Source organism: Protopterus annectens, chromosome 2.part0 (assembly GCF_019279795.1).
Source record: "Protopterus annectens isolate FY-2018-M chromosome 2.part0, PAN1.0, whole genome shotgun sequence".
In the NCBI taxonomy this organism is placed as follows: Eukaryota; Metazoa; Chordata; order Ceratodontiformes; family Protopteridae; genus Protopterus; species Protopterus annectens.
The window spans coordinates 1,380,554,806-1,380,577,219 of record NC_056728.1 but is presented as its reverse complement, the minus strand read 5'-3'; the positions used below and the strand labels follow the sequence as shown (position 1 = coordinate 1,380,577,219).

The 22,414-nt window shown below is 38.2% G+C and overlaps 1 protein-coding gene across 31 annotated transcripts in view; it reads right to left on the bottom strand.

Annotated features, from left to right (window-relative positions):
* ANK2 (ankyrin 2) overlaps window positions 1-22,414 on the bottom strand; it is a 3,034,032-nt gene that overhangs the window by 1,349,426 nt on the left and 1,662,192 nt on the right. For all 31 annotated transcript variants that reach the window (XM_044061567.1, XM_044061562.1, XM_044061555.1 and 28 more), the window contains one exon: window positions 7,770-7,868. In XM_044061567.1, the coding sequence (XP_043917502.1) occupies window positions 7,770-7,868 (99 nt within the window). The remainder of the gene's footprint in view (window positions 1-7,769; window positions 7,869-22,414) is intronic.

Below are 22,414 nucleotides of genomic sequence, written 5' to 3'. Positions count from 1 at the left end.
GTATATTGTCTGTTTCAGTGCAGAGTAACTACAGTTCATTTAGGTATGCAGTATGGTTGCCCTGGGTCACAGAAGGGGACCTAGAGCTTGCAATTATATGGTATGGGAGTTTGCTTATGGTAAAATGGACAATGAGAAGCTCAAGTGCATCATATTACTGGACCACTCTTGAGATGTGACTGTTTGATGAATACTGAGACACCTCCACCTTTTGTCCCTTTCTGTAGAGTAGCTGGTCTAAATGTGGGGAAGGCATTATACCTCTGGATTGCTGGGGTGCTCTCAATGGCTTTAAACCACATCTCCATAAGTACTCAGACATCTAAGTTCTCCAGGGTGATGTCAGCTTGCAAGGAGAGGAGTTTTGTTTAGGCTCCTGGCATTGAGCTGTCATACCTTTAGATTATCCTGGGCTGGTTTTGCTATGTTGCAAGGTTTATCAGGCTGGCATTGCAAAAAAGACACTATGGTGGGTGGACAAGATTTAGTCAATATTCAAAAGCCTAAAGGGGACAGGTGCAGACCTTCCCTGGTATCGCAGAGGTGTCTGTCAGCCATATCTTCCTAAGCTGACAAATACTGAAACCCCTCTGATTGACACCAAAAATTAAGCCAATTGTTAAAGTCAATTATCTTCTGCTTATACTGCAGCATCCTCAAAGATAGTAGAATGTTGTTTATTGTTAGGTTCATACCAGCCTGGGACACACAGTCTGAGAGCTCCATCATGCCTCTCTTCATAAAGTCCTGGTAGTTCATCTCATGTCACTTACACCCACATGTACAATAACAAGATCATACTGGTACTTGTGGTTCAATGACCTGAGTGTGTGATCTGGTGGATCCTGGTCCGTGATAGACATCTGACTGTGGCCCTCTCCTTGCTCAGCTTAGGGCCACAGTCAGATGCTTATCATGGACCTGAGTGTGTGAGCTGGTAGATCCTGATCCATGATAGGCATCTGACTGGGTCTATGTCACATAATCGAACTTCCAAAATTTTAAACACCATATGTTCGAACTTGGAAGTTCGAAATGTGATAACACTGACACCTCAGAACAGCGAATTTTTTCCCAGGGAAAAATTTCGCTGTTCCAAAAAACACACACATAACACAAGCACACCAAAAACCCTATAAACCTACACTAAACCTTACATATACAACTATCTATGCAGTAACCTTAACCCAAACCCTAACCCTAAGGTCCGTCACTATCGCACACTTACCTTACCTGCACCCTAACCCTAAAGTCCGTAACTATCGCACACTTACCTTACCCGCACCCTAACCCTAAAGTCCGTCACTATCTCACACTTATCTTACCTGCACCCTAACCCTAAAGTCCATCACTATCGCACACTTATCTTACCTGCACCCTAACCCTAAAGTCCATCACTATCTCACACTTACCTTACCCGCACCCTAACCCTAATGTCCATCACAATCGCACACTTACCTTAACCCGTTTCGTAACTTTCACACCACAGTGGAGAAAATGTCAAAGTCGCAGAAACAGCCAACCAAATTCTTTCCCTAGGAAAGAATTTGGATTTCCACGGCTTCGACATTTTCAACTTTCGAACTTCCCCGTTCAAACTTCTGGAAGTTCGATTACATGACATAGACCCATCTGACTGTGGCCCTCTCCTTGCTCAGCTTAGTGAGTGGTACATTTATGTGTCTCATAATGGAATCAACTATGACTAGAACTTTTGTTTGTGTGGTGGTTTGCTTTATGGGCTTACAAGTTGATTCACCAGGAGGTGAACCTATAAGTGTCTTGATGGATGTTGCTTTAGTAGAACATTTGTGGGATTGATAAGGATACCTGTTGTTATAACTGCATCTAGGAGGTCTTTCAGGTGTGGAAAGATTACTTTTACAAGCCTCAGCATACATGAGTCTATGTGCTTGGTCTTTAGTGTAAATGGTAAGTAAAATACAGTGCTGTGAATTTCTGACAACCTGTTTGGTATTTTCAGTGGCTGTATGAGAGAGCCTTTCCTCCAGCGATAATGTATAATCACATTTCTCACACACTGTATCCAACTGTTTAACAATTAGGTGGTTGTTAGTAAATATGAGTCAGTTGCCTCATTGTGTCAGGATGTCCATTTCCACCAAGCCGACTGAAGAGACAGAAGCAAAGTGCTTTATCCATGGTTTCAGATGTTTACCTCACAGATTACAAGGGGAGTTGTACCAGGACAGGGGTCTAGAATAGGTCTGCTTGGCCACATTTAATTGAAACAACAATGTTTAAGACAAGACTGTTGCAGAAATGCCCCTATGTGCACAAACCACACTAATAGGGTAATATAAGGGTCTGTGGCAGGTTTGCTTAAGGGGCTATTTGGCAAAGAACTATAGCCTTAGTGCAATCTCACAATGCATTGCTCATCTACTGACAAACTATTTATTTATTTTACATTTGTTTTCTGGGATAGTCCAACTGGATATATGTCCATTTTCTGCAGGGGCCCGGGGAAAAAAGCTCCAAAAAGACATTCAACAAACTGTTACATTTTTACAGTTTAAAACACAAAATAAAACACAAATAAAAGGATTTTTACACAGATGTAAACAAACACAAAAACAGATAAACAAACACATTATTAGATTTTTACTCAAATGGAAAATTCTAGAGAGTGTTTTTAAGAATGATAGGGTACTGAATGTCTAGCAGGCTAACCTGGTAGTAGATCCAAGGAGAACATAGGATTTATAAGTTAAGAAACAAAGTGTAGGCAGAAGTCTTCCATGTGCACACGAGTGAGGGTAAACTAAATGTTTACCATTCAACCACGTGCTCAGGCAATATGTCTTTTTTTATATAGACAATGTTTGATTTTAAGTTCCTGCATCTATACATTAACCTGCAAACCAGAACTGAACAATGAGCAGCTCTGTATAAAAGCAATGAATTTATACAGAGGAAGAAAATCAACAAACAAGCAAAATAGCCAACTGGCCAATCACAACAATACACTCTAAAGTTTTCTCAGGGATTTCCTATTTCAGAGGAGAGAAGGCTGCACTCTACTCCCACTAGAGTGCAGACATAACGTTTCTAACTGTAAAATCATTAAGAAGGAGCCAAATTGCAGGAAATCAACAGTAAAATACCAGAAACTACACTGAAATACATGCAAAAGCGTTGAAACCCATCAGATAATACAGTGAAACTACAAAAGTACGTTAAAGTTTGAAATAGTGTAAAAACTCAGTAAAGATGCAGAAATGTAACAGCAGCACTTTGAAATACCAAGGAAATGTGCAATTCAGCAATGTAGAGTACTTAGCTTGGATGGAGCTGGAATGAAGCAGATACACTCCAATATCAATGACATGATTGTAAAGTATTGGTAAGCTCTGTGTAAATGAGACCTGCTTTTCATAAGTATAGAAGTTTTATATAGGCACAAAAAAAGCAACCACCAAGCAATATAGCCCTCTGGCCAATCACAACACACTCTAAGGTTTCTTCAGTGATTTCCAAGATCAAACAGGCACTCTCCACTTCCAACAGAGTGCAGATCTAACTTTCCTAAATATAAATCACTAAAAAGGAGTTCAAAGTACACTAACTCAACAATTACAACATTCAATTATACTCTCAGAGTGGCCTTTATAGTTCAAGAGTTAATAACATTTTGTGGATAGATTCAGAAAAAGATTTTCTGAGAAATAGAAAGGATGCCACATTATTTCAAGAGATGAAGATTGCAGCCAGCATTTTTTCGCTCCTGTGGTGTGACTTAGACATAGATGATGGTCCACAGTTCGCCAGTCCAGTCGACATTACTTGTGTCTAGGTTCCCACAAATAAACTTGCCTGCAATGAGCAATGACAGCATTGTGTAGTACACACCATTTGTACTGGGTCATTTTCACATATATATGTTGCTTGGACTCAACTTATGTGTCTCTGTGAAACAGTACAGAAGATAAAGTGGGGGCACCATGGACTGGGGGGCAGATAGATACGACAGATGGGTGAGGCAGTCACTAAAGAGGAAGTAAAGATGAGCTCCTAGCATGAAGGAGAGTAGATGGGTTTCCTCCAGGGGTACCAAAGAAATATCAGATATCTTCTCTGAATCTATTCGTCAGATAGAGCGATCAATGCTTAGAAACAGGTGAGATACCACAAGACTGACAGAAAGCAAACATTGTGGCCTCGTACAAGGACAGCTCTAAAATGCACCTGATACTTGCAGGGTGAGTCACACATTTATTCTGGGGAAAGTGATAGAAAACACTGAATGACTGATGCTGTCACTATGGTGTAAAGGTATACATCCCTGACTGTGATCCCGGATGACCAGGGTTTGAGTAGCTGCCCAGATGCATGAGGAGCTAAAGTAGAGGAGAGAAAGGAATAATTTGGCTTATGCTTGCTCACCTCTCTGGGGTATGTGGGGGTGCAGAAGAGCAGCCAACATGTAACTGTCCCACTATATCCTTGTTTGGCTCATCTCTGAGTTATGTGTATGCAAACTATAAGGGCTAAAAAACTGCCATGGGAATGTAAGGCTATACCTCTTAAGATCAATAGCCTAGTAAGTAACTATGAACCTATGAACTGTACCATTGGCTGTGGTCAAACATGTCTGTGAGAGGATAAGTGATGTCAGTCATGAACTGAGTTGAGCTTTGGTGGGATGTCATCATGAAGGCAGTGTTGTAACATCAGCAATGCTGATTTCATAATTACTATGTATGTCAGGGGAGTTAGGGCCTAAAGAGAAAACCCATGTCTCAGAAAGGATGACACTGAGATCAGATGATATCTTACCTCCCTTTGACCTCTCTAACCCACACTAGAAACATAAACTTCTTCTATTGGTGTTAAAGAAAGCTGGTGGACCTCTAGTCTAGGGAGGTCAGACTGGACAGGGAAAGGAGGCACTGAGGAGGGGCACTGATCAAAAACAGCCAATGGCTGAATGACTTTACAGGAAAAGGGGACACTGGGGGGAGGCACTGATCAAAAACAACCAATGGCTGGACAGGGAAAGGAGACATGGGGGGGCACTGATCAAAAGCAGCCAATGGCTGAATGGTTGACTATGGGAACTAATGGTTTTAATGATGACTGTCAGCTAGACATTGCATAATATAGGTTATGCGACTCATGGTGGACCAGTATAAAGTAAGTTACTGCAGAATTAAATGACTGGAAACCATTGAGAGTGATGTTCCAGATTTTCTGCAAACCCTCTGATTCACTACTTTCCGAAACAAGATAAAGTGACTGAAACATCAAGCGAAGAACTGGCTAAGTACTGCTCTGTTTTTAAGTCTAAAAAAGATAGTGTTGGTCACAGAGTTCAGATGTCCAGCACAGTACCACAAGTTTCGATATTGCTATTCAGTATATTTATGTCTAACATTAGAAGGGGGTTGGAGTGTAGAATAAATCTATTTGCATTTGATACCAACATAAGAGTAGCAGTTATGGATATGAAGAGTCATGCACAACTAGTATAGTTCCTGACAGTTAATGCAGTGGGTTAAGGCTGTGAGCTGTAGTTCCCATGGTACAGGGTTGGATTCCCTCAACCCTCATTTATCTACGGTGTGACCTTGAACAAGTATCTTAACCAAACATTGCTCCTGGGTTGCCCCTGAAAAGTAACTCTATGTCCAGTGGGCCTACCTGGTTAACAAATATGATGATGGTGACTATTATTATTATTATTATTATTATTATTATTATTATTATTATTATTATTATTATTATTATTATTATTATTATTATTATTATTATTATTATTATTATTATTATTATTATTATTATTATTATCATTATTATCATTATTATTATCATTATTATTATTGTAGCAGAGAAATACATTGCAATTACAGTTCAAATACCAAGAAATGAAAGGTAATGAATTTACAGGTTGGTAGTGAAGGACAGTTGCTTTACAGTATAGATTATACAATGTTGGAATACAGGACCTCGACATAACCACTACCTCAGTACTTCACCTTACTGAGGACTATGACAGGGCAGTAGCTGTAACAGTAGAATGCCATGGTACCCAAATAGGGAAGAAGGTTTAGTAGATGCTTTGGTCATCCCCCTAATCCAAAGGCCTTTGATATGGTCACACAAAGAATGCCATACTCAGATTTAGAGGCTTACCATGTAATGGGGGGGGGGGGGGCTCAGGCAGATTCCATAAAACAAAGGACAGACATAATGGTGAGTGGAATGTAGTGGAATGGATGTGTAAAATACATGTTCCTCAAGAAGATAGGTGTGTCCACACACTTCAAATACAGGAGAGGCACGGGATACTTTATTGGAGTTTAGAAGATAAAACGACAGTAAAAAGCAGGGTAAGAGCAAATATGACAGGTGAGAAGATTTAAGGAATATCTCAGCATATTCCTCTTCATGGAAAGAGTGGAGAGACTCTGGAATGTAATTCTAGATGTGGTAGTGACCAGACAGAGAGATTACTGCGGGTTTTAGAACTGGATGAGTCAGCGAGGCGTGGAAGACAGAATGAGCAGGGGAAGACTGCATAAATATTCTGCTTCCAGCAGGTGGCTCGAATCAGTAGGCAATTTTTTCCTAAGCTGGTACTTAGAGGCTTACTGGGGGCTTTGCAACCCTAGCCATAGGATTACCCTGGCATAGTGCCACCAGACCTTAGTTCCCAGTGTCTCTGTCGAGTAGAGCCACTGGAGTAATTCCCAGGGTGAATTTTCTATTTCCCATCCACTCATCAAGATTTCTCTTGAAGAGGGCTAGTGAGGTGCTCTGCTTGACATGTATGGGAAGTCTGTTCCATAGCATGGGCAGTCTCTGGGTTATGAACATGTCCCTCCAGCATGTTCTGTTGATTGTGGTAATGAGGTTGAGCTCTCTGGAGCATGTGGTGTGGAGGGATTGGGATTTCTTTAGATGTAACATTTCTAACGGAGCTGGGTCAGACATGGCTTTGTAAGTCAAGCAGAGATCTCCTCTAAGTACGCGATATGAGACAGAGAATAGCTGGAGTTTTTTTGAGTCTGCCCATATAGGACGAATGTTTAAGGCCTAGGATCCACTTTGTGAGGTACTTTTGCAGCCTAAACGACCCTAACCCTAGTAAATGAGATAAATGTATATTTTTACTAAATCTGATAGATACTGCATGTCTCCATCTTCACTCAACTGATGACCCATACTTTTTTTGGCAATCTGCACTGTTTACTTACCTTGTTTACTTGGTAGCTATTGATCTGTCTGTGTGTCTCTGTCTGTCTGTTGGTCCCTCTCTCTCACCCTTACACTCATATTATTCAACATAGCCAAATAAAGCATGGCATTTTAAAATCAACTGCATTAAAATAATTACTTACTTAAACCAATTATAAAATTCCATGTATACATACATACATACATATATCTATCGATCTATCAGTGTATCTATCAGTCTATCTATCTATAAATATATTATTCATTAACTAAAAGATGAACAGGGAATAATGCTATGAAAGAAATAGTCTACATTTGTGAAATTCCATTTTCCTAGAAATTTAACAGGTATACAAATGCCATGATCTTACTAAAATGAAAGAGTAGCAAAAAACTATGAAAACAATTATATCTGTCCTGTACTGTTACTAGTTGCAATTTCAGATAGCAGCCTAAGAAATTAAAGTTTTCCTTTTATATCTAGCTAGATAAGAATTAATATTTGCTCCTTCCATTACTAAATTAGCATTAACTAAGCAATGATGAATGCAAGAAACTGCATTTATTACCTTGGTTGCTGAATCCACATCCGAACCTCTTTCCAGAAGTTCCTGAACGAGATCCAAGTGTCCTTCCTTGGCAGCGAGATGTAGAGCATTAAGTCCATTCTGAAATAAAATTTACCATAACAACATCATTAGCTTTCTTTAGAATTTTGTCTGGATGCTTACTATGCTAAAGTAAAAAAAAAAATGATTACATTCCCACGTTTCCATGACAACTGTATACTTCTGCTAAGGGTATACATATGTACTTAAGGCATGCCATGCTCTGACAGCATACCCTTTCAGATCAGACTGCTACAACACAAAGCAGAAATGCAGAACTTCTGAATTAAGAAATCACATTTTGCAACATCAGTAATTTCCACTAATACAGCTAAGTAAAAATATAACATGGAGAATGAGGGACATGTGGCTTTGCATGGCACATATTAAAAGAAAAACAATACATTTACCTCACCCAAAAACTGCCCCCTTTAAGAAGGGTACAGTTACATTCTACATTTAATTTTCAATCAAATAATAAAGAGAATAGCTACAGTCAACGTACCAAAAAACACCAGCAGAACAGCCAGTATAACATGAAATGAACAAAATAAATGCTCCTGGTGCTGGCAACGTACAAAGTATCCAAAAAGCTCTGTGTCAAACGATAAAGTCTATTCAGACCTGCCAAAATGTTTAGGTATATCCAAGCAAAAAGATAGCTGTTCAGCACAAACAAGAACGAACACTTGCCATTACGTATATGGGAACATCTATACCAGATACGTATAAAATCTGAAGTAAATGTACTATCTAAACATGTACAGGGAACAGATGACAGACATGTTTTTTCCTTTACTGCATTACAAGTACTTGAGCCATCTATTAGAGGGGGCGATATCAAGAATACAACTGAATCTGTAGAAACACAATGGATTATTAAAACCCAAGCACATATCCCCCCAGGGCTGAATGATAGAGTCCCTATAAAGCCTATATTAAAAAGTAGGAGACATCGTATTTGATTACTATTATATAGTTGTATATTATCTCAAGTAGTAAATGCTTTAGTTTACATAAAGTAGTAGCGGATATTATATTAATCTTTTAGTAAATATTACACAGTTTTATTATGTTATGTTTACACATTCATTTAAAATTAATGTATGTTCAATTTTTGTAAAGAATATTACTGAAGTGTTTTAATTATGTATATAACATGAAGTTTTTAGCATGATGTGTATTTAACTGTTTTTATAACTTTAAGACAAACATTAAGCAATTGAATAATTGTCTTATTAAGCTGATCAATTAGTTCAGCTGATTATATATAGATAGCATTTTACTCTATGGCTTCATTGGTTTGACAAAGCTAAATGCGAAAGCGCTTACTGAGGGCCTAATAAAACTGTGTTTTTATACATCTGGATGACTCCTTTGTGAATAATTGGTAGTAAGGAAAGGATATCTATCCTGGTGAATTTTGCCTGAACGGACCTTACATTTATGGCAAGTGTTCGTTCTTGTTTGTGCTGAACAGCTATCTTTTTGCCTGGATATACTTAAACATTTTGGCAGGTCTGAATAGACTTTATCGTTTGACACAGAGCTTTTTGGATACTTTGTACGTTGCCAGCACCAGGAGCATTTATTTTGTTCATTTAATTTTCAATACTTGCAATCCACATTTTATGAGAAAGGTATAAGAAATACATGACTTTTAAAGCAAAGCATTTTTTTTACTTTGTTTTACCTTAGTTCAGCTGTAAGAGAATGTTATTTGCAAGGTAAATAAAGGAACAGTTGAATAAGCTAGAACTGTCTTCATTTACAGCTCTATTGCTCTTTTATCTAAGGAATGAAACATGAAAAATCTATGTCTAGTTAAAAAAATTTAATTGAAAAAGAAGAAAACACTAGAAGATGACATCCTGAGATAGTGATAGGCTTATGAAGAGCATACCCCTTGTTTACACTAAGGTACACTTGATCTGTAATGAGAACAGGCAGACTGTTTTCACTTATATATGCCATAAGTTGTGGACTATATAGCTTTAAGAATATTTGGTAAGAATATACAGTACCTTATGCAAAAGTGGAGGATATATAAGAACGGATAATATGGTACTGTCATTGTATTAAAAATCTTAATATGCTAGTATGCTGTTATTTGTAAACATGCATGCACGTATGTAAGTGTATAACAATATATGTAGAGGTAAATATGTGGAAAATAAGTCCTCTCTTACCTTGACCTACAGTAGTGAAATAAATGATATTAGAAAGGGGTGCTTCAGGCACAAAGAAATATGGGGATTGTAACTTCTGTGATTATGTAGATGAATCCCATTCATTTAGACATCCAGATTCTGTGAAGTTGGTTATGATGAATGCTATAGCCGACTGTAACACAAAGAATCTAGTATATCTAGCCCATTGTACATGCTGTAGAAATGTTTATGTACATAATATGAATAGACATCTTCCTGAACGGATAAGAGACCACATATATTGTACTAACAAAGGGTTAGAATATAGTGCATTAGCAAAGCACAGTAAACAGGAAGGGGGTGCTCATAGGTTCTTATTCCAGGTTCTGGAGGTAGTAACTGAGGGTATGAGACTGGGTGACTTAATAAACACTACTGAATGTAGTGAAACAAGATGGATTTTAAAATTAAGGGCACACAAGGGCTCAGGTTTGAATGATGTACCTTTAAAACCAGAATTAAATAGTAGACCCTTGAGGAAATGATTATATGTTTCTATTACATTACATATTTTTTATGTAGTTTTAAGATTTTAAGAAGTATAAGTAGTTATTTTTAACAATGATATTTCTGATATGCTTTTCTTAGAGAGATATCATGTGCTTTTTTAATTTAATGTGATTGGATAATTGACTTCATTGTTTAGGAGGTAGCTGTTCCTATCTCGATATACCTAAATAACATTAAATGATGCTGGTATAATCTCTGCAGGAGAGAACATGGGGAAAATGAAAATGTACATCAAGTGCACAGCAAGCATGTCCATGGAAGGGAAAGGGCACCACGTGCGTTTATAACAAGGAGGAAGAGGAGAGGAACTTGGTTTAAAGAAATGAAATGTCCGAGGATGATATTACATGGCAGGCATGTCTGAATATAGTCTTCATATACTGAAACTGACCACAGGCATTATCAATCCTTATTTTCTATCATTATAAAATACAAGTTGCATCAAATGGGTATAGTGGGAAACTACAATGGTATGCTGATCAGGGGCTACTGTATAGCAGTTTCTCTGTGACTACCCAGTAACATGCGAGGGGCGACTGAGCTTAAAAGGGCACAGTAAGTGTGCACAGCTTGCCTTGGGAAACAGCAAACACCCATCACACCCAATTAAGGTCACTGGTCACTTACAGCGTAGTTATAATCAGTGATTCCCCAGAACCACACCCACCTCAACCCCAGCACTATGCCTTGCAGTGCTGTCTTACCAAAACATGTCCAAGTGTCCAAGATTATTCGCACAAACATTTTTTTTATTTTTATTTATCTACTAGCCAAGTAAATACTTTACACAGACTTGTGAATACTCTCTGGTTAAATAACTTGCTCAGCATCCCACAGCAGACTAATGGAGACAAAAAATCAAACCAACGTTTACAGCATGAAACTTGTTAGCAGTTCAGTGCCTTAATCCTATACATTTAGCTTCTTTGCTTCCTCAGTTCTTTGTCTTCTTCCTTTCTTTCCTGCCTTCTTTTACTCACACAGTCAAGGTTAGCAGAAACGTATTGCAATCCAATATGTTGTGACCTCTATATAGGGAAATACAGATCCTCTAATAACCTAAAGCCCAGAGCAAGAAGGAGTAGCAACTACAACACTGTCACCCCCCTCAGTTGATTTTGGTCATAATCCAGTAAGGGAACTTAGAGATCACCCATGACAGAGCATGGAGTGAGACTGTAACTGCCACAATAAACAAGAAATGCTTATATGTGACAATACTGGCTAGGAGCAACATTATTAAATGTTAAGCAATACCTATGCATCACAGGACAATGAATACAAGCATGCCTTGTGTCTTGTTGTGAACTGGCTGAGGATGAGACAGAAAGTGTATGTATCTGTACATGTGTATGTGTGCATGTATGTGTGCATGTGTGTGTGTGTCTGCACGCGTGTGTGGTGTGTGCATGTGTGTGTCTATGTCATGTGTGCATGTGTGTGTGTGTGTGTGTGTGTGTGTGTGTGTGTGTGTGTGTGTGTGTATGTGGTGGATTACAATCTGTACAGCAGCTGCTCATACATCAGCTGTGGTTACACACTGTCAAACAAGTGCATTGCGAAGAAACACAAGAACACCTTAGTACCCTCACCTGAGGAATAGAGAAATTAAGTAACTTGAGCTGCACATAATTAGTGCGAACATGTCAGCAGGTAATACACAAAGTAGCTGCTTCATTTTTCTCGTTGCAGCTGCTACTTATACTTTGGTATTGCACTTATAGTTATTCAAGTTATTATGGCACTGTGGATAGTTTGAAGATGCATAGCTGCAACCTTGTAGTTCCTACTAAAAGAAAAAAAACTCCCTGGGCAAACTATTTCTAAAATCTTTAAGTGGCATTTAAAAAAAAAAACAGCAAGAAGCTGAACTCGAGGCTGTGAGAAATGAGAAGAAAATTATGCCTTGCATTCTGAGGGCAATTAAAACAAGGCTGGGATAAGAAAAGGGGCCAAAAAAGTTATGTCAGCATTGTCTGAGGATTATGGCAGTGTTGCTGACTGTTAAAGTTTAGTACAGAATCCTCACGCTGGAAATAAGATAAGTTGAGGGTTTCTTTCGGAACAGAAATGCTGAATAGGGAGAGGAAGGAGGTGAAAAAAGTGAGATTACAACCATACATGATTATGCCATGAAATATCTAATACTCAAACCAATAAACTTCAAATGACTGGAAAAAAGACTAAATGCACAAAACACTGACTACTCATGTCAAATTACAAAACACTGAATAATTCCATCCTACTACGAATGCTTTATATCATAAACCCCAGTTACAAAACCAAGATCAAGTGTTGTGTTGGTAGTGATACTGTTAGGGGAAATGTTTTTTTTTAGTAATGTAATGTACTGGGTCAGGAGCAGAGATAAGGATAATGTTAGGGGCAGGGGTAATGTTAGCACACTTGTACAGTAGGCATGGGGGCTTTCTGCCCCCCGTACTACCTTATTCATATGTGATAACCCAAATCACACCCCTGCTCTATAGGTACCCCTGCATATTACTAAAAACTTTTTCTCCAACAGTACCACTGCACAAGACAAAAAGCACAGGACACACACAACTATAAACATCCAAAAGCATGAACACTGACACATACCAACAAACTGTTATAACCTTTTTAGACCAACATTTATTTTCCTGTACACTCCTAGTTACCTACCTATACTACAGAAATGAGCATTCAGACATTCATGTAGTCAGTCTTTTTTGCACCCATTCAAACTTTTCAGTCAAATGTGCATTAGAAATTTTGATTTGAAACTATATATATATATATATATATATATATATATATATATATATATATATTCACATACACGTATATAAAATGACAGAGAAAAAGACAGACATGACTACACACACACACACACACACACACACACACACACACACACACACACACACACACACACACACACACACACACACACACACACACACACACACGTATGCAGTGGAGACACTAGAATATAACACAATACAGAGATGCCACAGGACTAGCTCGGGGCATAAAAATCATCAAACAAATGAGGCAACCAGGAGCAAAGCTAATCCTCTTTCCAGGCAAACACTTGTGTTGGATAACACAGGAACAAATAGCTTTGCATTCATCTCTCCTTAAAACACTTTTATGTATTTAACTTTCTTACTTCTGAAGAAATAAGATTTTTTTAAGTTTTACTTTTATTAAACCACTGATAGTCAGAAGAGTCACCAGTTCATATCTACCTTTAGTGTCATACAGATAAAGTGTGAATCGTTTAACCAAACATCACACCCAGGTTGGGCCTGAAAATACCTCATGCTCTACTCCAGATAACACGTAAAAAAAAGTGCAGAAGAGTCTAAAACAGAAAATGATCACTTGCATGAATTATACACATGCTGCTAATAAACACCACAGTATGAAATGAAAGTACATATTCAGTGGACTGGATTCAAGAATGCCTACACTAAATGTACACAATCTGCATTTACCACGTTTTTTGCACTATATACTCAGAAAGATTAGACTAGTCTATACATTGTACTAATCTTTATGAATCCCCTTGATATTTAAGATTGCAGGAAAATCAGTTGAAAAATTAAAATTAGGAGGAAAAAGATGGAAATTATGCTTGCATTGTCTGTTTACTCAGAACGGTGTACTCTTAGTGTATATTTAGTGTAGACACTCATGAAACTGATCAATGTCAAAATTCACCAAGAAAGAAATCGGGATACAAGAACTATTTTTACTGCACCATACTGTCAAAGTGCACAATGACTTTCTTACATCAGCAAATACTATGGCTGAAGACTTTCATTCCAGGAAGTAACAACCTGATGGTGAATGAATTCTAGGTAGTCAGTGTTAAAACTGCAGGCGTAACACATTTAACTGGAATATTTTTGTAATCAACTCACAGGTCTAATTAAATCTATAATGGCTTTGAGATAGCTTGCTATACCTGAATTGTGGTGGATTGAGATGCAAGAGTTTATGTAGGGTTATGTATAGTGGAGAGCACATGTTCAACAGCTCAGGGAATATCACAGTCATAATGTCATGTCAATCCAAATATAGTACACGAAATTTTTGAAGAAGCTATACAGATAAAACAACACATTTTCATATTTTGTGCTATAGAAGGCCTGATGACTGTCAGTTTTTCTAACAATAATTTATTTCTGTTTCACATTCAACTTTGATTTGGATGAACAGCTCAGATGAAATTGTTGCCTCAACAGAATAATTTGGAGAGATCATATGCATAAATATACATAACAGTTTTCTCACAGATGTCTCATATTTAGCATTTCTGAAGTTTGGTTATTTAATAAAAAAATATTTTTGGCTCCCTACTGAAACTGCACTCATAATGCCAAGTGCCAATAGACTAAAAAAAAATTGCATAGCTAGAAGAGCAAATCTTGAACATCACTCATCTACTTTAAGCTTCTTTTTTTGCACCCTCTGAAGTTATACATTAACTTTCAGATAGCCAGGAAATGGAATATTCTGGAAAATGGCCATCTTGACTTAGTATATGCAAGTCTGTTCAGCCATTCAGTCTCCATGTTTCAGGACTCTCTCTCTAGCGGATTCCAACATTTCAAATGGTTACAGCATTTTTTTTAAATCCCATACTGGTTATTGTTGTTTAAACATCCAACTTAAAACTACCTTAAGACACTGTCTGCAGTGGCCAGTAATAGATGTAATGTGATGTTTACTAGTTTTAATCAAGCAGAGGTGTTTATTGCAATAAATAAGAACTATAAAAGTATCACAAGCATTCACATTTGCACTTGTATAAATAAAAGTTTACATGCAAAGGCAGTATCTACAAATCTATATCCTTTGCTTGGAAGTTTGTTGGTATGTATATATCCAGAGATGGGCAGTCACAGAAACTGTTCATGTGTGGAGCCTGAGAATAGGAATAAGAAAAAATAATTGTTCTTTGTCTATTCCTCCAGCTTTTTCAGTTTCTGCACCTGACTATTCCACAGCAGCATTGCTGCTGGCAGAATGCTGCCACCTCGGTCTGGGAATGAATGGGAACTTGTGCTAGCAGTCAACACAGTGATACAAAAATAAGCAAGTTACACTAACACTATGTGTTCATGTGTGTGGCATTTCTGAAAATGGAACAGCAACAACAGAAATGAGTAGAAACCGCATTTCCACCATGTGTCCTTAGTCCTAAGTGGATATGGACACAGGTTACCTGCTTGTATAGGGGAATTGGACAGATCGGACTGACAGGGCGAGTTGCTCATGAAAAACTAAATACAAAAAGTGTTTCTGGTCCAAGAAAAGAAGCAAATGCCTGACTTTCACTCTACTGTCAAGCAACTTGGTTTAGTGACAGCAACCTCAGCTGTAGAGTTTGTAAACAAAGAATGGGGCACTTACAGACGGACATGTCAGTTTTACTGAAATCATATTCATAAACTGTAAAAGGTCATTACTGTCAGCATTCCATTCTCTGACACTTTAAAGTGAAACATATGGATTTTTTTTTCAGAATACAGCTGCAAGTGTGACATGGTTATAATTCTTTCTGAGGGTAACTGAACTTCAATGGTGGCTGCAACCATAAAATGTAAAAAGTGAAAAGGGAGGGATGAGTGCTGTTTCCATCCATCTATGATACTCCAATCTAGTAACAATTTTACTAAATTCAGTAACTAGCATACATTCATTAACTCCTCCTTTTTGGTTTTCAGATAAAATCAAAAGGAAGAAAAAAAATCTCTTCTTGCTGTCTATACTCTGTGTCTTACTACTTCTTTCTGTTCAGTAGATTCAGCATTCATCCACCCACTGTATCTCTGCAGGTCTATACCTTTATGAGATTTACAATTAGGGTCATGATGTCTGCTATATAAACAAATGGACACACACACACACACACACACATATATATATATATATATATATATATATATATATATATATATATGTGTGTATATATATATGTGTGTGTATATATATATATATATATATATATATGTGTGTGTGTGTGTGTGTGTGTATGTATATATATATATATATATATATATATATATATATATATATATATATATATATATATATGGAAGCATACACCCCCCACACACAGACACACATTATCATTTATGCACCTCTTTACTTATGTTGCTTATAAGTTTTGCTAGAAGTTGAAGCTGAAGACCTGGACGTTGAGTGGATAGAGAGCACAGCAGTTCAAGGAATTACTTAGGGCTCTAGTACCTGAAGAATAGGTGGAGTTGAAGAGGAATGGCAGCACCTAGAAACAGCATGTGTGAGGACTACAGAACAGGTATGTGGCCGAGTCAGGTATGAAAATAAGGTACACAAATAAAGGTGGTGGTGGCAGGCAGACGTCCAGGAAGTCATCAAAAGAAAGGAGGAGTGCAGGAAAAAGTGAGAGATAGAAAAGACTGACCAGACTAGGAAGGAATACTGTTTGGCTAAGAAAGGAGTTGCAATAGCAAAGAACAAGGCATCGGAGGCACTCTACCAATTTCTAGAAAGTGACTCAGTAGGTGGTACAAAGGAACTATATCAGGCTGCAAGGCAAAGACAGAAAGATAAAGAAGACAGTCAGACATCCTTCATAAGGGCTGCCACCAACAACGTGCTCACCCGTCCACAGGGCATCAAAGGCAGATGGAAGGATCATTTCCAGCAGCTTCTGAATGAAGAAAACCCCACAGAAGCTGTACTGTCCCAGAAACAGACTACGATGAGAGAAGAAGAGGAGCCCACCCTAGAAGAAGTAAGAACAGCACTAAGGAAGATGAAGTCAGGGAAAGCAGCAGACAGATGAGGTCACAGCAGATATGATAAAGAATCTTTATCATACTGGGTGAGATAGGGGAGAAATGGCTCCTAAGGGTAGTAACAGCAGTGTGGAGAGAAAGGAGTATCCCACATGACTGAAAATAAGCATACTCGTGCCAGTGTACAAGAACAAAGGGGACATCCACAACTGTGGGCAGTACAGAGGCATCAAACTCCTATCACATTGCATGAAGGTTCTGGAGAGGGTGATTGATAAACAGACACGCAGAGTAGTAGAATGTAAGATGAGAGATGAGCAGTTTGGATTCAGAGCAAGATGCAGCACAACTGACCCAATGTTTGCAGTGAGACAGATACTTGAGAAGAAGCTAGAGATGAGGAAAGAGTCCAACTGGGCATTCCTAGACTTGGAGAAAACATATGACAAGGTCTCAAGACAAGCTGATCTGGGCAGTACTGCATTGGTTCAAAGCCCCAGAAACATTGTTAAAATTAGCGCAGGCTATGTACAAGGACTGAAAGACTCAAGTACAAACAGTATCCGGCCTCACAGTGGGATTCTCAGTGGGATTGGGTGTACATCACGGTTCAGCTCTGAGCCCACTGCTGTTCATATTGGTGATGGGCTACATTAGCAAACAGGCTGGAGGGGAGAGATCAACAAAGTAGGGGAATGTAATGCAAAAGTGAAGGCACATGAGATGATACGAAGCACAGATAAGACAGTGGTAATGGCAGCAAATTGGGGAAATCAGAAAAAGCTGAGAATTGAAACAGAAGGAAAGATAGTGGAACATGTAAATAGTTTCAAGTATCTGAGAGGGGTGGTTGAGGAGAAAGGAAGTCTGAAAGAAGAGGTCAAAGCTAGAATCAGAGGGGCTGCGGACAACTGGCATAGAGTGTCAGGTGTAGTCTATGACAGAAGAATGACAAAGAAGCTGAAAAGTAAGGTGTAGAAAACAGTGGTGTGACCAGTACTACTGTGTGGGACAGACACTTGGTCAGTAAAGGCAGAGCAGATAAGGAAGCTACAGATGATGGAAATGAAGTGCCTGAGATGGGTGGCAGGATGCACACCATGGGACAGATAAAGAAATAAGGACTTCAAAGCAAAAGCGGGACAGACAGGAAGAAGGTAAGAGGAAAAGAGGACATCCAGCAGAGAGGTGAATGGATCGTGTGAAAGTAGATCTGTGACAGTCAGGCAAGAATGCTGAAGTAGGCAGGAGTGTGGCACTGAATGGTGAGACATAGTGACAGTTAACACGATACCCCGACCCCATGTAGAAAATGGGAAAAAGGGGGCTGATGATGATGATTTAAGGAAGTTGTATGTGGCAAGTTATTTCAAGGTTTTGTTACTTGTGTAATCAATCTGTCCTATTCCCCCTTGTGTTAACTTTAAGCAGTAGGTTAAATGATATTGCATTGGCCTGACTCATTATACAGTCTAGGTACAAGTTTTCAGATAGCACAGTGTCAGTTATGGCTTTACAAGTCAAACAAAGGTCCGCTCTGAGCAGTCTGTGTGGCACTAAGAAAAGAGGTAATTCCTGTGATCTGCACAGTAACTAATGCTTTTCATTTGCCTAGTTCTCTTCATTAAGATTCTTTGAATTTACACAAGAGCTAAACAATGAATGTTGCTAGGCTGCAGAATACGCTATTATATTTTAACTGGTTTCATTAATTCATATATAGAGTTACAATGTCCACATGCTATCTGGTAGTTATGGCTTTTAGAATGAAGTATGCCGCAGAATGAGTTTTTCCTGACGTTTCTGAATTTGAATGCCATGTACTGTTCAAAGCCTGTCTTGCTGTGTGTAATGAGTCCCAGATCTTTAATTTTATTATCTATGTTTAGTATCTCTCTACTGAGTTGGTAATTAAAGGGCAAATTTTTACTTACAATATCGATGATGAATCTACAAGTAAGCATCACACATCCATCTACAAGGATACAAAAAACTGCAACTGTTTTGTCTTATGTAAACAAAAAATGGAATGTTAACAAACTGATGTACAAAACACTGTGATTAAAGCTCAAAATGAAAGTAATGACCTTACTATAATGCTGGATCTGCTTAGAAAATTTAGTTGTTCTTAACCTTTAGGACTCCACTTATTACATATGATATACATGGCAGATAAAACTTTCACAAGCTACCTTTCCAGATCCCGCCTTCACAAATACTGTGTGTTTTCCTCCACTATCTGATAGTCAGACCAAGCAAACAGGATTGTGAAGTATATACTCAACCAAAAACCTTCACTTACCCAAATATGGGGTGGGGGAGGCAGTTAAACAAGACTCAGTTCTCTAAGCAGATTATAGAAGGTATATTAAATTTTGTACCTGCATAAAGAAAATACAGTGTTTGTTAACCTTTGGGACAGATTCCATAGCTAAACCTCTGTGTACATGTTATTCTATATTCAGAGTATTTGTCGGTATATTCTACTGCTATTAAATCTGAAAATAAATAGTGTGATTACTTACAAGGTCAGGACTGTGACTGTGACTGTGGCTGAAAACTGTCTGTGGGCCAGTCCACAACCCAGTTAACAAAGTGAATGAATGAATACATAAATAAATAAATAAATAAATAAATAAATACATTGTAACCTGACACCTTGGTCATTTTTGAAAACTTATAAGTAATGTTGACATATTGTGAGAATGTTTTCTTTTCATTTTTTTTTATTTTGCTTCAGTGCTCCACTTGCATACCACTAACATTTGCCTCCTCTGTGGCTAATTCCCCTACCCCACACTACAACAATACCATGGACTGCCCACACCAGAGAGGAGTATCCGTTCTAGGAAACCTTACATAGAATAACGTCTCCAGTACCCTGCAGTCAGGTTCTCTACATTCTTTCTACTGTTCACCTCCAACTGGGATGAAGCAAATTGCAGACTTATCATCATACTGCAGTATAGTTTTTTCATTTGTTAAGCCCCACCTCCCCCCACATTGGGTCTATAGCATATAATCAAAACCACTATTTGTTGAACACTTATTACTCAAACACTAATAAGAAAATCTCTAAATATCGAACATATGTTTTAGCGAAAACTTTTTGCCCGGTTAAAAACCAGTTGGCCAACCCAGCGAACTACACAAAAACATCACCAAATAAAACCCATTCTAATGGAGGGCTATGCTCCCCCACACCCCCCAATGAGTAGGATGCACCCCCACCCCCTAACTAAATATACCAACTCCGAGATTGCACTACAGTGGGGAGAAGGGAAATCCCTGATGATGGCCAACTGGTTGTTTTCCCAACAAAATGTTTCGCTGAAACGCAAGTTCGATATTTAGGGTTTTCGCTTATTAGTGTTTGACTAATAAGCGTTCGACAAATAGTGTTTTCAATTATATAATACAGACCCCCCCACACATACACCCACCTCCCGATGTGCTGATCAACATTTCACACAGTGGCATGCAGTGGCACTGTGGGGAAAATTCTCTCAACTAAGTGGTGACATTTTCTTCTTTTACCCCTCACTGTGCTAAAGTAGCAGCTCTGTTATAACATCCCCTGTATCACCACTAGGATTTCTGAAGCAACTGCATTCTCACCATAACCCCATGGCCCCCCCCCCCAAAAGAAGTGAGCAGGCAATGCCTCATCATTATTCCTCCATCCCTGTGATCCCAAGCAGGTGTTTGAACCACTAATCAAATGCCACTTGTCTGGATCATAGTTAGGACTTTATATCTCTGAGCCACTGAAGCTGGTGGCAAGTTGTGGGAAAGTTATATTTCAATATTTTAACTACATTTAGGGGTGACTGCTTGCCATGAGCCAAAAAATGAGTGACCACTTACAATTCCCACCTGTAGGTTAATATAAACTTACCAATATCCATGTCAATTGTATATAGTTATTTTACAATGGCATTACATAAAAGAGATGCCATTGTATAATCTAGACCCCTTTGTTCCTTTCATATCATTGCACAGATATCTATCATAGGAGAGATCTAGTAGATGCACTGCACACATTCTTATAGTGTAATGACACATACGCAGAACATCCTTTAGCAGCTTTTCTGCCACTGATACTACGGCAGAAAGAATATCATTTTTATTGCTTTCTTATAATACATTTTTACAAAAGAAAACTGCCATCACATGCGTTGTATTTACATTGGAATGCATATAAGATGTTTTAGGAAGGTGGTTAAAGTGATAATTTGCTACCCAATGCTTCTTCTTGTATGTATTTTTTATTTTATGCAAAGTAGATAGAAGAAACACAGAAATGTAAAGGTTCTGGAAAATTAAGTCCGTGTTCAAGGAATCATTGAACTGCATCATACATAACTACAAAATATTAAGTACATTAACATTAAGTAATATCTGGAGTCTGCAAAAATGAGCAAAAACAGTTTGCGAAGCTATCCATTCAGTCTAGCAAGTCCTACTATTTAATTGCAACAAGCGCAGACTCTGTGTGTCCGTGTTCCACCTGCTGAAAGTATCAAGATCTTATCTATGGGCAATTGATTACCAAGTTTTCAGTATACCGACCCAGCTCTGCTGAATTTCTTTTCTTAAGATGGTAGAATATTGTATAATACTTTTATTTTTAACAATACTTGTAAGCATTTGTTAGCTAATATTTATGTTAAATAAATAAATATGACACAGATTACTATGTGCCCACAGGGCTCTAAACCTCCAAAGTCAGATATCATAATAAACGCCAATACTCTTGTATCACAATGCTCTGACCCTCCAGGGTCAGAGTCAGATATCATAAAAATACTGATGCAGTACCTTGTTTGACTCAGACCATTGTGTCTATGGTGTTGGATGCTTTTGGCAATCATGCTATCTCATTTCACAAGAGCTGGTAGAACACAGTACTAGATGCACTCTGCACTGTTTTAATCAGGTAATCTTTACAGGAAAAGCCAACTAAAAGGCAAATTGCATGAGCTGTAAGCAAGCATATGATATATGGATTTTCTTCAAAACAGCAAATACTCACATTATCGAATCCCACTTCATTGAGCTTGACTTCATCAAATCTTCATTATATGGAATTCCCGGAAGAAGGAAA